Genomic DNA, 16,401 nt, shown 5'->3' on the forward strand with positions numbered 1-16,401 from the left:
TCTCTCTCTCTCTCTCTCTCTCTCTCTCTCTCTGCTTTATGAGAGATTGCATTTCATGTATTGCTTTGCATATTGTACATGGGTACCTAAAATGATCTAGTAGCCGAAACCCATCTTGCATTGTGAGTTTAAGTGCATTCCCCTAAGTTGCATTTAAGGGGGGTTGTTGGTGTAGTTAAATATTGACTAATTACACCTAACCTTACATAGGATTATGCATTGCATAGTAGTTTGTGATTGAGATACCTAGGAGTTTGCACCTTAATTAAGCACATGGTGTAGGAGAATTCCACTCTAGTTGGTGATAGTTGTTATCTCATTCCATCTTTAGTGCACATATCACATTATCATCCTCGTCATTGCAGATACTTCAGTGCATAATGGAGGATGATCCACCTTTAGTGGACATGTGATTTCACCTTGTGTAGGTGATAACTTATCTTCTCCTTATCATTGTCTCTTATCACTTTTCCTATAGGAGGCCTATTATGTACATTTTAATCAATCCACTGGACTTAATCAATAATGTCTAGGAATGTCCATGCAATCATTGAAGTCCATAATCAATAATAGCATTTTTGCATCTTAATGCAATTGTCTTACCAATCTCTTGTGGAAGTTATCTTGGTCTTTCATTTGATCTTGGGAGTGTTGTAGAGCCACCTAAAACTCTAACAAAACATTTAATGATTACTATTTTGATGGAGAAATTGAGGAACTCGTCAGTTACAAGTGGATGTAACATAGTAATGGGTAGGTGAATGGACATTAGGTATTGTCACTTCTTCAATATCATAGTTGCATGTATACAGGGTTGTTGCAAGGTTTTCACACTATCACCCATTACAAATTAGGGCCCCTCTTTTTGTGCGTAGTTGTTAGGTTGGGAAGGTTTTGATGGTTTAGAGCTTTATAGATTGAGGGGTGATTGAGAAATCAAGTGGTCAAGTTGCAACTTTAAAGTGGGAATGTTGAAATTAAAGTCCTTTGGGTCAAGTTGTAGTGGGTAATGTGAAAAATACTAAGTATATTTAAATTTTGACTAGTCAAATAGTCCAAAATACATTATAAAGACATATTTGATGCATAATGGCCTTAAAATCCTTATAGAAACTGATTTTTCATGTTTAAAATGATCAAAATCGTAAGGAAAATCAAAACTTGTTTTGAAAAGTACACAAAATCCATAATTAGTATGAATTTTACCACTTAAATTAATCAAATCCGAAGTTCCTATAAATTTTCCCACTTAAATTGATCAAAATGTGGACTTACTGTGAATTTTCCACCTTAAATTTGATCAAAATCTAGACATAGTATGAAATTCCCCATTTTCTTGAAAATATTTGAAGTGTTGAGAGTCTATGTAGACATGGGTCTTCCCTACACGGAATCCAAAGATATGAGGTGTGAATGAAGAGTTCAAATGCAAGGCAAGTTTCCCTTTGTCGTTTTTTACTTAGTAAAATTTTGGGATGCAAAGTGTGGATAGTCCCTCTGAATGTGTGGATTTTTGTGGAGATAAGTCACTTTCCCCCTTGGAGATGACTAAGAATGTGAATTTTATCAAGTATGGGAATTGGCTTGTCCCTAGATGGGTCAAAACATAGTTTGCAAACTTGGACTCGAAGAGTACTCGGGAAGCCCAAAATTTTCTACTCGGCAAACACTCTTCATATACTTGACAAAAAATCGAGAAAAAATCGGCAACTCGGTAAGTACTAAAATTTAAAATCTCTTAAAGAAACATATATTCTTCGTAGAATTCAATTACTATTTTGTATTGAATTATAAATTGACATCTCAATAGAGAAAACACATAGTTTTATAGCAGTAAAATCATGTGAAAAATGCATCTTATCTAGTGTTTTCCTTGCATCGACATCTTTACCTACATTTTTTTACATCTATAAATACGCGAGAGTTAAACTTGAGAGTACTCGCCCAACAAAAAAAAAATGAGAGTACTCAGCAACTCTGAGAGTACTCGCAGAGTTTGCAAACTATGGGTCAAAATTCCCCACTACCAAGCAAGCAAAGGAAAATGCTCTAAGTATGGAATATGAGGTTATCTTTGCATGGATTGATTTTTTCCCTACTTGGAATGAAGAGAAATGAGGTTTGTGTGTCCTTACCTAGTTCAATTTTATCCTTTAATGTTTCTTAGGTAATAAATTAATTAAACAAAGGAGAAATAATATAATAACCTTATGAATCTTCTTGAAGGGAGGATGTTTTACCCCACATTGCTTGTGGGAGGTAAAAGAAAATCCAAAATCACTTTAAAAGAGAGGCTACACCTAGGTGAAGTAAAGGATTTGCTAAGAAGGGCCAATTTGATAATTCTTTGTTATGTTATTGGAGCGTTGCACAGGCCGAATGACATTCTGTTGTAGGCATATACCCCATCTTCTACTATGAAAGTTGTTTTGAGCCTATCTTCTTTTGCGATGGATATCTGGTTGTATCCAAAAAATTCATCCATGAATGAATAGATTTCATGCCCCACAACTTCTTCCAAATTATTGTCGGTGAACGGTATCGGAAATGGATCCTTAATCGTTACTGCATTAAAGCATCAAAAGTCCACATATCCTTAGCTGTGTGGTATCTTTTTTTAGAGATATCACAATTGGGGATACCCACTCGCTCATCTATACCCTGAAAATAATGCTTGCTTCAAGCATCCGATTAATTTCATCTATAACCCGTGCGACATAATTTTTGTTCATCTGGTACGATCGCTTCTGTACGGGTATTGCTCCTTCCATCAGTGGGATACAGTGGACGCATAATTCCAGTGGTACCCCTTTCAAGTCTTTTCACGTCCACGCGAAAACATCCTTATAATCCATAAATATTTTAAATGCTATCGCTTTCAAAATTGGATCCTAGTTATCTCCCACAAATATATTTTCGAGTTAGCCTCGTCCCCTAAGTTCATTGTCTTTACTGTGGGATCATCGTATTTAATAGGCTTTTCTTCACTAAATGTACGTGCAGGTGTTTCATCTATCTGCGCCTCCCCTTCCTTCACTTCTCTATATTCCTTTGGAAATTCATTTTCCTCTCCTTTATTTTCATGCTCGACCCCTAACATGTTATAGCTTGGAAAGAGCTCATAGTCCTCCATTTGCCAATGGAGTAGGTCGTTCACCGAATCCAGGTCATCATCGTTGGACCCTCCTTCAAGTCTCAGGATTCCTTCTTCGTTGGGTTCCATTCATTTCTTCCCTTCGTTGTCCCCTTTGCCTTCGGAATCTGACCATGCTACCTCCTCTCCTACCATCTGTGTATGTAGGTCAATTACAAATCTACGACCTCCGCCTTCCATGGACAAAGTGTTCCTTTTCTAGTTGTGTTTTACCTTCGCCTATACTAGCCAGCCTCTTCTGAGGATGGCGTGATACCTTTTTCTTTTCAATGGTATGGCCACGAAGTCCATTAGGATTGGTTGTGTCCCAATTGTTACAGGTTGTGCCATCAGGGTCCCTAGGGGTTTGATCCCGTGTTGATCGGCGGTGAGTAGTTGGAATGTAGGTGGCCATAACATAGGTTGCCCCAACTTCTTCCATGTTTCTTCTGGCATTACATTCACTCCTGACCCTCCATCAACGATGGTGTCCATGAGGATAGTTCCAAGAATACCCATCTCCACTACTGTGGGGTACCTTCTTGTGGTGAATGCAAGTAGCATTGGGTCTGATGTGGTTGTTCTGCTCCCACCTTGTGTGTCTTTTCTTGGCTCTTCCGTTGCCTTCGGGTATGATGTCATGTTCAGGATTGCAGTCCGTAATTGAGGCATTGTAAGGTCATTTAGCTTCATGGGAACCTCAACTTGCTTTACTTGCTGTATGATATTTTGTTCTGCTAGGTACCTCCTTGAGGTCCTGATAATGTCCTTCGGTTGCAATTTTTCAGCCTCCATTTCCTTTTCTAATTCTGCTCGCTCTTGCTGCAACCTTTTCTTTTCCTCTTCCCGATTTCGATACGTTTCCTCTTGCACGAGAGTGATGGCTAATGTCTCCTCATCATCACATGTTTCTGTACTTAACAGGTTCACCCTGGGCTTAGGGCATTTGAATCCTCATGGTCTCTATGGCCACACCATCTGCACAACAACTGTAGTGTTCCCTTCGTAGTACAGTCTCCAACGAAGTGTCCCCAAAAGAACAACATTGTATCATTGGCTATCCATTTGGATCGTACTGTATCTAGCTTCGACCCCCATTATTGTTATTATTATTATTGTTGTTACCGCCTCATTCGTGTCGGTTGCTGTTACAGTACCCTCCTAAGGTTACCGCATCATTGTTCATATTCATTCTTGCTCTCGAGGTGGACACTTCCTGTGTTAGTAATACTTGATGTCCCTTCATTTTCATATTAAACGAGCATTCCTTGGTGGAATGTCTTGTAATTTGGCACATATTGCAAAATTGTTTTTTCGGGAAGGAGCCCTTTTTGTGGCCCTTCTAACAACCCGTACACCACAATTCCCCTTCTCTGACTTGGCCATGATTCTTTTTCATGTTTTTGAACTCCATCATATGTAACATGTCTATCTGTAGTACTTGAACCTTCTTAGTTGACTCCTCGTCGCTGTTGCTTTCGGAGGATGAATCTTTTGAGTATGATGATCTATTTTTCTTCATTTTACCCATTTTCTGTTGGCTTTCCAAGTCCATTGCATGGTTATATGCATCCACATAGGATGCTGAAGGTACAATTTTCATCTTTTTCCACAGTGATGCTCGTAAGCCTTCGACGAACCACCGTTTCTTTAACTCGTTTGTTGGTTGGCTTTCCATACTTCCTGCGAGTTTGTTTAGCCTCCTAGTATACACGTGGATTGTTTCATTCTTGCCCTGCTTGGTCCTGTAGATTTCCGCTACTATCTCGTTATCATCTCTTAGTAGTCAGAACTCTACCATGAATTCTTTCTTGACGTCTGGCCATGTAGTTAACTTCTTCGGATTGGTGTCTGAAAACCAATCGATTGCTACACCTCGTAGGGTAATCGGAAATTGTTGGACCCAGTCATCCTGATCCATTACACTGTTCGCAATCCTGATTGTTTCACATGTTTTACAATATCTGACTGGATCAGCTGTCCCATCGCCATTAAATTTCAACTGTTTTTCCTTTGGTCCTGCCATTGTTAATTTCTTTTGAATATGTGGTACTTGTTGCGCACCCACGCTGTTTTGCGTAGCCGCGATGTTCTCAGTACTTGCGTTGCTCTGGACAACCGTGCTATGGACAATTGTGTTATTCTTTGTGAAGAGATCTTCTTCAAGAGAAGTTGTTCAATTCTCTACTTGTATCTGTTCGTCAGGTGTATTGGGAACGAAGAGTTCACCCCACACTCGTGCTCCTTCGGTACCTCGTGCTGTGCGGTTTCCTTCCCTTCCATTTGGACTCTCTACCCTTGGCGTATACAAGTTTAGGAACTCCTCCCTTGTCTCTTCTACCAAATTTAATCTCTAGCGCGTTTCTTCAAGCAAGTCCTCGACACTCCTTGGTTTGCTACGTGAATGCACTCCCTCTGTCCGTGCTCCACCACTTCGGTGCCCGTCGATGAGTTGCTGAAACTTCTGTCTGCGCTTCGCCTAAATTGTGAGTATTAATGCTTCCTGTGCTGTGCATATCTCATCCTTGTCTTTTATTTTATTCCTATCCTTATTGAGCAAATTTGACATTAATCTTCATAACACCTCTTTTGTACCAGGTTCGACTGGAAACAACGCCAAATGTTTACCGTTCAGGGTAAACGGATACTTATTGCATTAATAGATTATAATGTAACACAAAACATACACTTTATTCATATAAGCACATATGCAATTCCAAATACAATGATGATCCATAATTCCATTCGGACGATGTACATATACTTCCCGAAGGGATGACTCAACCATCACGCGACCTTTCGAATACCAACTCAACCCATCGGCTACAATATAATTTTTACCAACAACAATAGGAACCTGCTAAAAATGGGGACATTATCACAAGTCTACCCCAGGTGCAAGGGAAAGATTGTATCTTCGTAGTTGTGGACAAAGTAACAAAATATTCTCATTTCTTTGCCATTGCTACTGATTTTTTAGCATCCCTGGTTGTTGAATTATTTTGTAGGGAAGCTTTGAGATTGCGTGGTGTATGTAAGACCATTCTGAGTGATAAAGATAGCAAATTCATCAATATGTTTTCACAGCAGTACATAATTGACTCCAAGCACTAGTTACCATCCTCAAACAGATGGGTAGATGGAGATTGTAAATAAATGGATAGAGGGCTATCATAGAAACTATGTTTCTGGGCAGTAGCGTGCTTGGGTAAAATGGCTTCATTTAGGTGAGTATGGTTACGATACTACCTACCATATGTCAATTGGCATGTCCCCCCTAAGGGCCTTGTATGGGTATGATGTTTTATCATTTATGGACCTAACAAATGATGACAAGAAGGCTCCTCGCGCAAAGGAGACAATTCTGTATTGTCAGGATATTCTCAGGGCACTAAAAAATTACATCCAACATGCATAAAATCAACAGAAAATGTATGCAGAGATGCACAAACTTGAGAGAACATTTTAGGATGGGGTCATGGTTTTCCTGTGCTTACAACCATATAGACAATCATCATTAAGTAAGTGTTGCAGAGAAGCTGGAGCCATGTTTATATGGTACTTATGGGATTCTTAAGAAGATTGGCGAGGGTGCATATTGTTGTGTCTCCAAAGCTTCCACCATTAGATGAAGAAGGGAATTTAGTCCTAGTTCTGAAGGCATTGCTGATTGGAGACAAAGGAAATTGAGAAATGATGTTGTTTGAGAATACCTGATTAAATGGAAGGATCTACCTATTGAGGATGTGAGTTGGGAAGGAGAGGAAATTTTATAGCTCCCCAATTTGAGATTGTTAGAGGACCAGCAATCCCGGGACGGGAGGATTGTCACGTCCCCTTTTGAGTCTTAGCCAACAATGATGGGCATCTAGCCTTTATCATTTCATGAGGCTAGAATAAATTAACAATAAAAGGGAATAGATGAATAATTAAATATCTGGTCATAGAATATGTTATTATAACATATTTCATTATTCATTATAACTTGAGCCCCTATTTTCTCGTCATTGCTGTGGGGCTATGATGAGATGAAGTTGAGTTATCTAGTTGTCAACAAAGTTGCTTCGTTGGCATGTTGGATGGTGAGCAAAACTGGAAATTTTCTATTGCATTGATTGAGGATGGGAAGCAATCAGAAATCTGCCTTTTGGAGCTGCTAGAGCTTATTTGTAGAATGACATGTGAAGGAGAGGATTCATTTGGATATGGTGGTATATTTTTCTCTGCTATTTTCGGAATTTTTTCCCTAAGATGCAAACCCTGTGGAGAATCATTTCTGGATGAAACCCAAGAGGCTTGCTACGCGAGTGTACAACAATCACAATACGCGAATCATTCACAGTGCAGTTTGTTGGCATTGACATTTGAACATTGAAAGGCACAGACCTTATTTCCTGAGCAGTCAATAGCAGTCTGTAGTATATCCAGATAGCATTGGGAGCTGAAATCATCATTCCAATTTCAATACAGCAGGACACACCTACTAGATTGGAAGGTATAATGATAAGCGTTTGCAGCCAGAAGTTGCAGACCTCACTGTATCCAGTATTTTGTTATGTCTATGATTAGCATAATCACCTAGTATCATACTGAAGTCACCAAGTTGAAGTTAAGAAGAAATTAGTTGGTATGAAACCACTCATATGTTATTAATTCTGAGATAGCAATTTTAATCAGAACAATTTCAGTTATATAATAATGAAATGAGTTACCGTAAGAAGTATCGTAACTTTGTTATGATTAGTTTGCTTGGAAAAGTTCTGGTAATTTCACAAAATTCATATTTTGGTCAGAACTTGTTAGTCTTTTTTTGTTGCTTTAGGAGCATTTGCTTACAAGGTTGCACTCTGAAGAAATCTCGCATTTTATAACTTGTTCTAAGTAATTGTGAATGATTCTAGATACAACAATGTTTGTTTAAGGTGTTCTGATTTGATAATTTATGCTTGTTGATTGTCATTTTATATCAAACAGCTTCTCTCTTTCTATGTTGAACATTTACAGATAGTACTATTAGTCAACATTTCTGACAGATAGTACCATCTTTTCTGTTGACTCTCTCTAGCAAGATTTGGTCACATGGCCTAAGGGCCCTCCTTAACCAAGTGAAGATTTGATTCCACCAATTATCGTTTAGGACTATCCCCCAAATTCCTCTCGGCAATAAGATGTCTTTTCTTTTCTCTCCACGAGACAGATACAGAGGAATATTGTTTTCCTGGACTTGCTGTTGGGAACTCAAAGTGGCAGAGGCAATAAGATATCTTTTCTGTTCTTTCCGTGAGACAGACACAGATGAATATTCTTTTCTTGGACTTTCTGGTGGGGACTCAAAGTGGCAGTGATATGATCACCTTCTTGTTTCAGCTTAGTCTTTATGTAGCTGGCATCATGTTCTTTTTGGACTCTGTAGTCTCAGAGACACAATAAGAAAGGTCAATAAGAGGATTCTCATTCTGCATTACCACTAAGATACATGAATCATGGGCTCGAGCTTCTATTAGGCACATTCAATTCATTTAGACACCATTGTCAGGGACAAACAGCTCTTTTAATAATGGCTACTGTTTGGGATAGGCATATATCATCAGTTTTGTCTCCAACGCTGGAGGTCTGTTGACCATTGATGTTAGGAGAAGTTCTAGGTGACTGTTATCATTCATTAGGATTGTCCGACCATGTTCTCTTAGACCTAGCCATTCATATACCGATATCTAGGCCCTTCTATAGTGATGAATGAGGATACAGTTGTTTCTTATTATGTGGATAATGTCACTGAAGACTATTTTCTGGTCTGAACTCAAGTTTTGATGTACAGTTCCGTTGGCTGCATTTTCCTTTGACTGGATTTTCATTTTTCATGTTTATTCATGCTTTGGATTACATGCCCTTATCTCTTCTTCTTGTCTATGCCTATTTGTTTTTTAATAAGCTCCTTAGTAGACTTTCTAGTGCTTAGATTTGTTATAGAACTCCTAGTTGAGATAGTAATATGTGACATGTTTATTGTGAAAATAAATATTATCTGTTTCTTCTTTCTATCTGTTACACTTCAAATTGATAGAAGTTGCCATAAATTTTTTGTGTATGGTAATCTTTCTGCACATATGTATTCACCAGCATCTGACATACATTGATTGCTATCTCCTACTGTTCGTTGATATTTGCTCTCCCATCTAGTAATTCTGTGTTATCTTATTAGCAATTTACAAGGCAAAACATGTAGGGAACAATCCACATTATTTAATTATGTTCAGAAAACCAATTACACTGTGGTATTTACATTCTATCATCTGGCGTACACTATTGCTATACAACAAATTATTCTAACATTTATTATTTAGTGACATGCCATTGCATATGGCTTTATAACACTTAAAGGGTTTCTTTTTCTTGAATTTTAATACATTGATTATTTACAATATTGGTGAAGAAGATGAAGATTTGGAAAGAAATGCAGTTGTGATTAATAAATTGATTTTTTATTCTTTTTCAGATCCAATCTTTTCTTGCTGGAGTTCGCCAAATAATAATTGGTTTCAGGTATTGCAGTTTTTGAATGTTACTTACCATGAAAGTCATATTGCTTTTATGATTTGTCTTTGCGTTTTGATCAGAAGAAATGTTTACAAATACTTTGTACTTAGTTTCCATTTCTAAGATTTATGTTTAGAAATTTTCACCATAGCTGTCAGAGATGCTTGAATATATGTAGGCGAGTTCTCTTGTTGGTGTATAATTCCCTGGGCAAATAGTGTTGCTTGGATTTTAAGTTTTTTTTTTCAAGACTTATTTTGGAGTAACATGAATATGAAGTATTGAGCTTTTCTTGTTAGTTGCATATGTTTTCCCTTAATTTATCTATCAGATGATGCAAAAATAAGAGGATTCCCTAACCTTTTTATACATTGCAAGTTTGTGATATTTTGCATTTATTTATTAAAATAAGGAGTGGAGTATAGGAAGATCTCGAGATATCAATCATGAAGTGTGTTTGGGGACCATGCAAAAAACTACCAATTACTTTCAAAACATACACTACTTAAGATTGTTCATTCTTTGCAGTAGTACTTGTTAGGGCTTAAAATGGCAGAGAGGATGCATCCACAAACTTTTGTAAGTTTCTTTAAGAAAATGTAGCCTCAGGTAGAAGAGCTGTAAGATAGATAAAATATTCTATTCTGAGTAGGCAATGATGTTATGCACAGACTAGGAACAGGCACACGTGAGCTGATTGTTTAAGGAAATTTCTTAGCCAGATCATTGATGTGCTTGTGCCATTCATGGAGGAGGGGATACAAATGTATTTACAGTGGGAGTCTTGTTAAAGAACTTTGTCTTTTGTGTGATTAATATCTTCCCAAAACATAATCTCTTGAGAGGCAATGTGCCCAGACACAGTTGGAGCTTGTCATTTTCTTCCTAAAATCTGACAATTTGTGTCATGTTCCCTCTTACTCTCATCATGCAGATCCCGCTTGGCCAGATGGGACAGGAAATTCACAATTGCTTGCATTTGAATCTTGCCTTGCTGTGCTTTCTGGTGTCTTTTGAAATTGCTTATTAGAGGGCCTCATATTGTTATCTATTCTTTTGCAATTCTTCAGCATGAACTGTGCTGTGCTCATAGAGGAGTGCTACTGCTTGGAAATTTTTTTATTCCCATTGTGGTTCTGCAAGCACTTGGAAAGTGGAGGCTATGCTGCTAAGTTCTGGGAAGCCAATACTAAGAGAGAAGGCATAGAAACTGGTGTGCCATCTGTTGCACATTTCCCTGTATCCTTCCTAGAAGTTGGATCCATGGGGTTTTACTGGATACCTTTTGAGTATTTTGATATGAAGATGTTACCTTCACCCATCCTCACTGATGTCTTTTGCTGCCATATTGTGCTCTTGGTCCAAGAATTTCTTTTAGCGGGTACTAAGTAAACTTCAATCAAGGAACATGAATAGTGTGAATGGTTTCTGCAAATATTTTTTATTGGGTTGGGGTTTTGGGTGCAACTCTTATGTAATCCACAGTTTGCTTAAGGGCTTTCATGCGAGCAAATTGCTTATTTCTTTCCCAATTGCCACTTTTTCTGTTCAACCTCCATACAAAAGTGATAATTTTCCAAGGTTGCATGGGGATGGGGGTACTTAGGTACTTTGGGTTTGGGTAGGGGTGCATGTATGACTATTTTTCAAAGTAGGGGATGTAATGTTCCCATCATAAAATAAATAAATAATCAAAGCATTGTTTATGGGCCTATTGATTTAGTATATCTTGGACCCATTTTTATTGTTTCCATAGGTGTTGCCATTGACCATCTTTGTAAACCCTTGGGAATTCCTACAAAGGGTATTTAAGCACGACGTGTAAGTAGTAGTTGTCATGCGATTTGGATGATTTTCTTTGTACTGCGAATTCCTATTGGAGTTCTTTGTTGTTCACCATTTCAGAAGTGAAAGATCTTCCCTACTTGGCTAGTTCGGTTTTGGTGGGGCTCAACCCTCACCCTATTCTGATTCTTTGTATTACTTTGCTTTGGGTCTGGTACATTTGGAGCACCGTCATTGTCTGCTACTATATATTTACATGATTTAGATTGCCCATCTTTGTGTTGATTTATGTTTGTTACTAGCGATTGTCTTAACTTGTATTGAACTCGGCATTGTGGAAGGCACATAGACACTCCACTATTCCTTGGCGCAGATCTATCTCCATTTGTACGGATTGGCAACCATACGACCCACCAACAACCATCACCTCACCATACGCCATCACCATACCTTTGCCGTACGCCAACATCTCACGTTCCCTAGCCATACAGTCATCCTTCCACATTACTGTATGACACCTAGTCAACATCACCGTACAGTCACATAGCCAACATCACCGTACAGTCACATTACCTCCCCTATGCAGACTTACACTCTATCTGCACAGTCTGAATCTTTCCGTTGTACGAACATACTATTCCAACTTCACTGTATGAACAACTTGCTATCACTGTACACCACTTGTTGGTCTTGGCTATCTACAAACAAGGCAAATTCCAGTTGATTTGCCACATGCAGGGAACTATATACATTCTTTAACCAGAAACTTGATGCTGACGGACATAGGAACATTACAGTGGTATTAGATCCAAAGATCTTGCCAACCTATGGACAGTGAATGAAAGTTTATAGCTGGAAAAGAAGGAGATCCCACTCAGTTGATAGAATGGTAGATCAAGAACCCACTCTTGCAGATGTCATGGCACTATTGAGGGATCTTTCAAGGAATTAGGCACAGATCAATGACACCCAACGACTTATGGAAGAAACTCTTTGGAAATTGGCAAACAATAAGATATATGGGGAACAAAATGGTTACAGTACTGACTTGGTTTCAGGAAAGACAAATCCTCATTTGGCACGCTTTTAATGTCCCCAATAATGATTAAGTTTTGGGTCTAGATTTTATATAATGCTGGTAATATTGAATATGTAATCATGCATTAAAATGTTGATAGTATTGATCACTCAATGTCTACAATATGTCTTTGTAGTGTTAATACTTTCTCTTAACTATCTTTATGGAATTCTTCTCTTTTGATTTGTTATTATTAACTAGTTGTATTTATATTTGAGAGTTTCTATCACTTGGCACCTCGTATCACCGATCTGTTGCACTCGTAATCTATGTATTTTTTTCCTGCTCCATGCTAATGTATATTATACTGGTTTGCCACTGAAGTTAATTTCTTGTATCTCTATCTTAATGATATTCTTCGCTTCTATTATCCTCCTTGAACTCTTACAGTTGGTCCCTTAGTCAATTTTGCGTTTTCATGCAATATAGACGGCTATAACATAATTATCGACATCCTCTTGTAATATTTTCTCTTTGGAAATTTCAATTACTATACATAGATGACTGCACTAGACTCCAACTGTAATTATTAATCAATCCCCAATAGGAATTGATCTCCACTATTAATTAGTTTCTGATATTAATGTTTCATTTAATATTAGTCGATCTCCTGCAATTAAATATATTCGGATATATTGGTCACTGTATGTTTAGACGGTTGTAGACTAAGATTAGTTGATATCCTTTTTACATATGTATTCCTTCCTTGCTCACGACTGGTGTTTTGTCTATATTCTGATTGATCGATGTTTCTTATCATGCATTTGGGTCTACAACTCACACATGTCACGCTGAGTCTGTTTGGGACTTATTGGGTCAATATCTCCCTTGTTCCCTCTTCTCTTCCCCCCCCCCTCCGTTTCAATGTGAATGTTCCCCATTTAATATCTGAAATCTTCGTTCAAGAGTCACGTCACTTCTATCTCTTAATCACACCATCTGGTATTTATAATTGTTTAGTTAAAATTATTTGATATTTGATATATGTCTTTTACGTTTCTATTTGTCTTTCAAATAGTTATTGTTATCTTATAAATATTATGATATTGACTATATCATATTCATAATAAATTTATATTTGAATTAATATTTATCATTATTTATTTATAATTTAATATTATATTAATATTATATTTAATTTAATAATTAATTATATTATAATTTATTATTAAGTCTATTTAGTCAAAATAGGGGACATGACAATGCTTTCGACCTTCCATGCTGACTTTCCCTCCACGGACGGAGGTACCACACGGAGGAAGGCAACCAACCTTTGAGGAAGTTCAAGAACAATTGAAAGAACATAGGAAGAATGCAAACCTGGAAGATATATCCTACAAAGATTACACAGAATTGAGAATGCAATATCTTGGAGGCGGAAACTAAAGACATTTTAACGACAATCTTAGAAGAAAGTTGAGTAAAGAAAATCTTTTACCATTTGACAAAACCGGATCCATCTTTGCCCAAGCATGGGTAATGAAGGCTGATACTTACTTCCAGCTTAATTCAATACTAGAAGAAGAAGCAATTAAATTTTGCAGCACTCCACTTGGAAGGAGTGGCGCAGGAATGGTGGCATAATGGCATTATTATGTTGGGGCATGACCAAGTAAATACTTATATAGAATTCACTGAAATATTGATATATCGGTTTGATGGTAAAGATCCAAAACTTAATTTTAAAGAGTTGGCACAATTGAGGCAAATTGGATCGGTCGACTAGTTAATCACGAAATTTCAAAAATTCTCTATTTTGGTTATGGACATTTTTGAAAGGAGACAGATAGTGCTCTTCATGGACGGATAAAAAGGTGTGAAGCATGGCATCATCATCAACATCATCCTCTCGAGGTTACTTCCACTCTAAACTGCCAATATTTCCAAGAGACAAAGATAACAAATCTCTGTTGAAGAAGCCTTCATTGGGCAAAGCTACCAGACAGGAGCTCCGAAGGAAGAAATTATGTGCCAATTGTAAGGAACTGTAGGAACCTGGGAACAAATGCCTCAGTAAAGGGAACATACACTACATCGAGGTTGTGTCTAATGCTGAAGACGATCAGGAGAATCTACCCACAGAGGATGGTCACCTCCAAGACTCCAAAATTGTTAATTTGAACTGTACAGAGAGGATCGCCGGATTGGCACGACGTGGAGGAACCATCGCCCTGGTTGGGAGCTCGAGATGTACACTATTCTGAGTATGGGGAACCCTTCAAGGATAGGGGGTTATTGTGATGCTTGATAGTGGAGCCACTCTAAACTTCATAAACTCATCCTTGGTGAAAAGAAGAGGTCTACCTACAAAGACGCATGTAGGATTCTAGGTCAAGGTCGCCGGAGGAACACTTTTACCCGGCATGCATCTTGTTCCTCAATTGAGTATGACCATGGCTAATCACACTATGATAGAGGATTTCTTTATAGTAGACTTGGATGATATGGAGGTTATTTTGGACATATAGTGGATGGAGTCACTAGATGAATACACAGAGTTTCAAGTGGATAGACTTCACTTTTGTTGTCGATGGAAAGAAGGTTCTTCATGGGATGGCCAATGAGGAATGAAGGAAGTTTTGGCACAGTGGATGGAGGCCATTTTTCGGTATGATGACATTGCATGGGTTGCACATTGTTTTGTTTCGGTAGAACCAATAAAAGGACAATGAACACCTTACTGGGATGATGATCTTCTGACTATCTTGAGTACCCATGATAAAGTTTTTATAGATATGCCTCTTGGCATACCTCCCCATCGTGGTTATGAGCATACCATCGAGTTGGAAGTTGGCGCCAAAGCAATTGTCACCACGCCCTACTGCCATCTCAAAATATTCAAATATGAGATCAAGAAGACAATTGAGGAGTTGCTCGAGAAAGGATGGATCTTTCCCAACTCTAGCCCTTTTGCTTCATTAGTAGTATTAGTAAAAAAGAAGGATGAGACGTTGCACAGGTGTGTGGACTACCATGCGTTGAATAAGAAGACAATAAAAAATAGATACCCTATTCCTAGGATTGATGAATTGTTGGATGAGTTGCATGGTGCGGTTTAAAAAAAAAAACAGATCTCTATTCTGGTTACCATTAGATCCGCATGGGGGAAGATGTGGAGAAAACGACTTTTCATTGTCACTACAGGCATTATGAGTTCTTGGGCATGCGGTTCGGATTAACAAATGCACCAACTACTTTTTAGTTTTGCATGAATCACCTCTTCAACAAACAATTGCGCAAGTACTTGTTGGTATTCTTCGATGATATCCTTATTTACAAGAAAAGTTGGGAAGAACACTTGAGACATTTGGATGAAGTCCTAGCGATCATGGAGGCTCAGTCCTTGTTCACCAAGTAGTCCAAGTGTGAATTTGAAATGATAGAAATATTATGCCTAGGGCACGTTGTTAGTAAATATGGAGTGCAAGTCCACTAGGAGAAGATTCAAGCTATCCTTGATTGGCCCCCATCAAAATTGCTCTCTCAGTTGCGAGGGTTCTTTGAACTGTGCAGTTATTATCGGAGGTTTGTAAAAGGATTCTCTCAGCTCAGTGCACCATTAACAGATTTGACTAAGAAATACTCCTTCTTGTGGAATGAATAGGCGCAACACACTTTTGATAAGTTAAAAGAAGCAATTAGAACTTGCTTGGTTCTTGCCTTACTTGACTTACACTCAACCATTCACTTTGGAGTGGATGCATCCGGAGTGGGCATTGGCGCGGTATTGATGCAAGATAGACACCCTATAGCCTATGAGAGTCAGAAGCTTACATAGGAAAGCTTATATAGGAGAGCCAGAAAATTCCCAATGAATTGAAAATAATAGGAAAGCTATGAAAGTAATAGTTGTTTCTGTGAGAGACCA

General features: G+C 38.1%; 1 protein-coding gene across 3 annotated transcripts in view; it reads left to right on the plus strand.

The window, feature by feature from the left end:
• Nucleotides 1–16,401, plus strand: part of LOC149574826 (glycine-rich protein) — a 164,836-nt gene that overhangs the window by 84,539 nt on the left and 63,896 nt on the right. For all 3 annotated transcript variants that reach the window (XR_016360101.1, XM_089814664.1, XM_089814665.1), the window contains exon 10: nt 9,630–9,676. Coding sequence is in view for 2 of the 3 variants with exons in the window: in XM_089814664.1 (XP_089670790.1) it covers nt 9,630–9,676 (47 nt within the window). In the remaining variant the exon portion in view is untranslated. The remainder of the gene's footprint in view (nt 1–9,629; nt 9,677–16,401) is intronic.

The sequence above is a fragment of the Cupressus sempervirens genome, chromosome 2 (assembly GCF_028749045.1).
Source record: "Cupressus sempervirens isolate cs-2001-9-10 chromosome 2, ASM2874904v1, whole genome shotgun sequence".
Taxonomy (NCBI): Eukaryota; Viridiplantae; Streptophyta; class Pinopsida; order Cupressales; family Cupressaceae; genus Cupressus; species Cupressus sempervirens.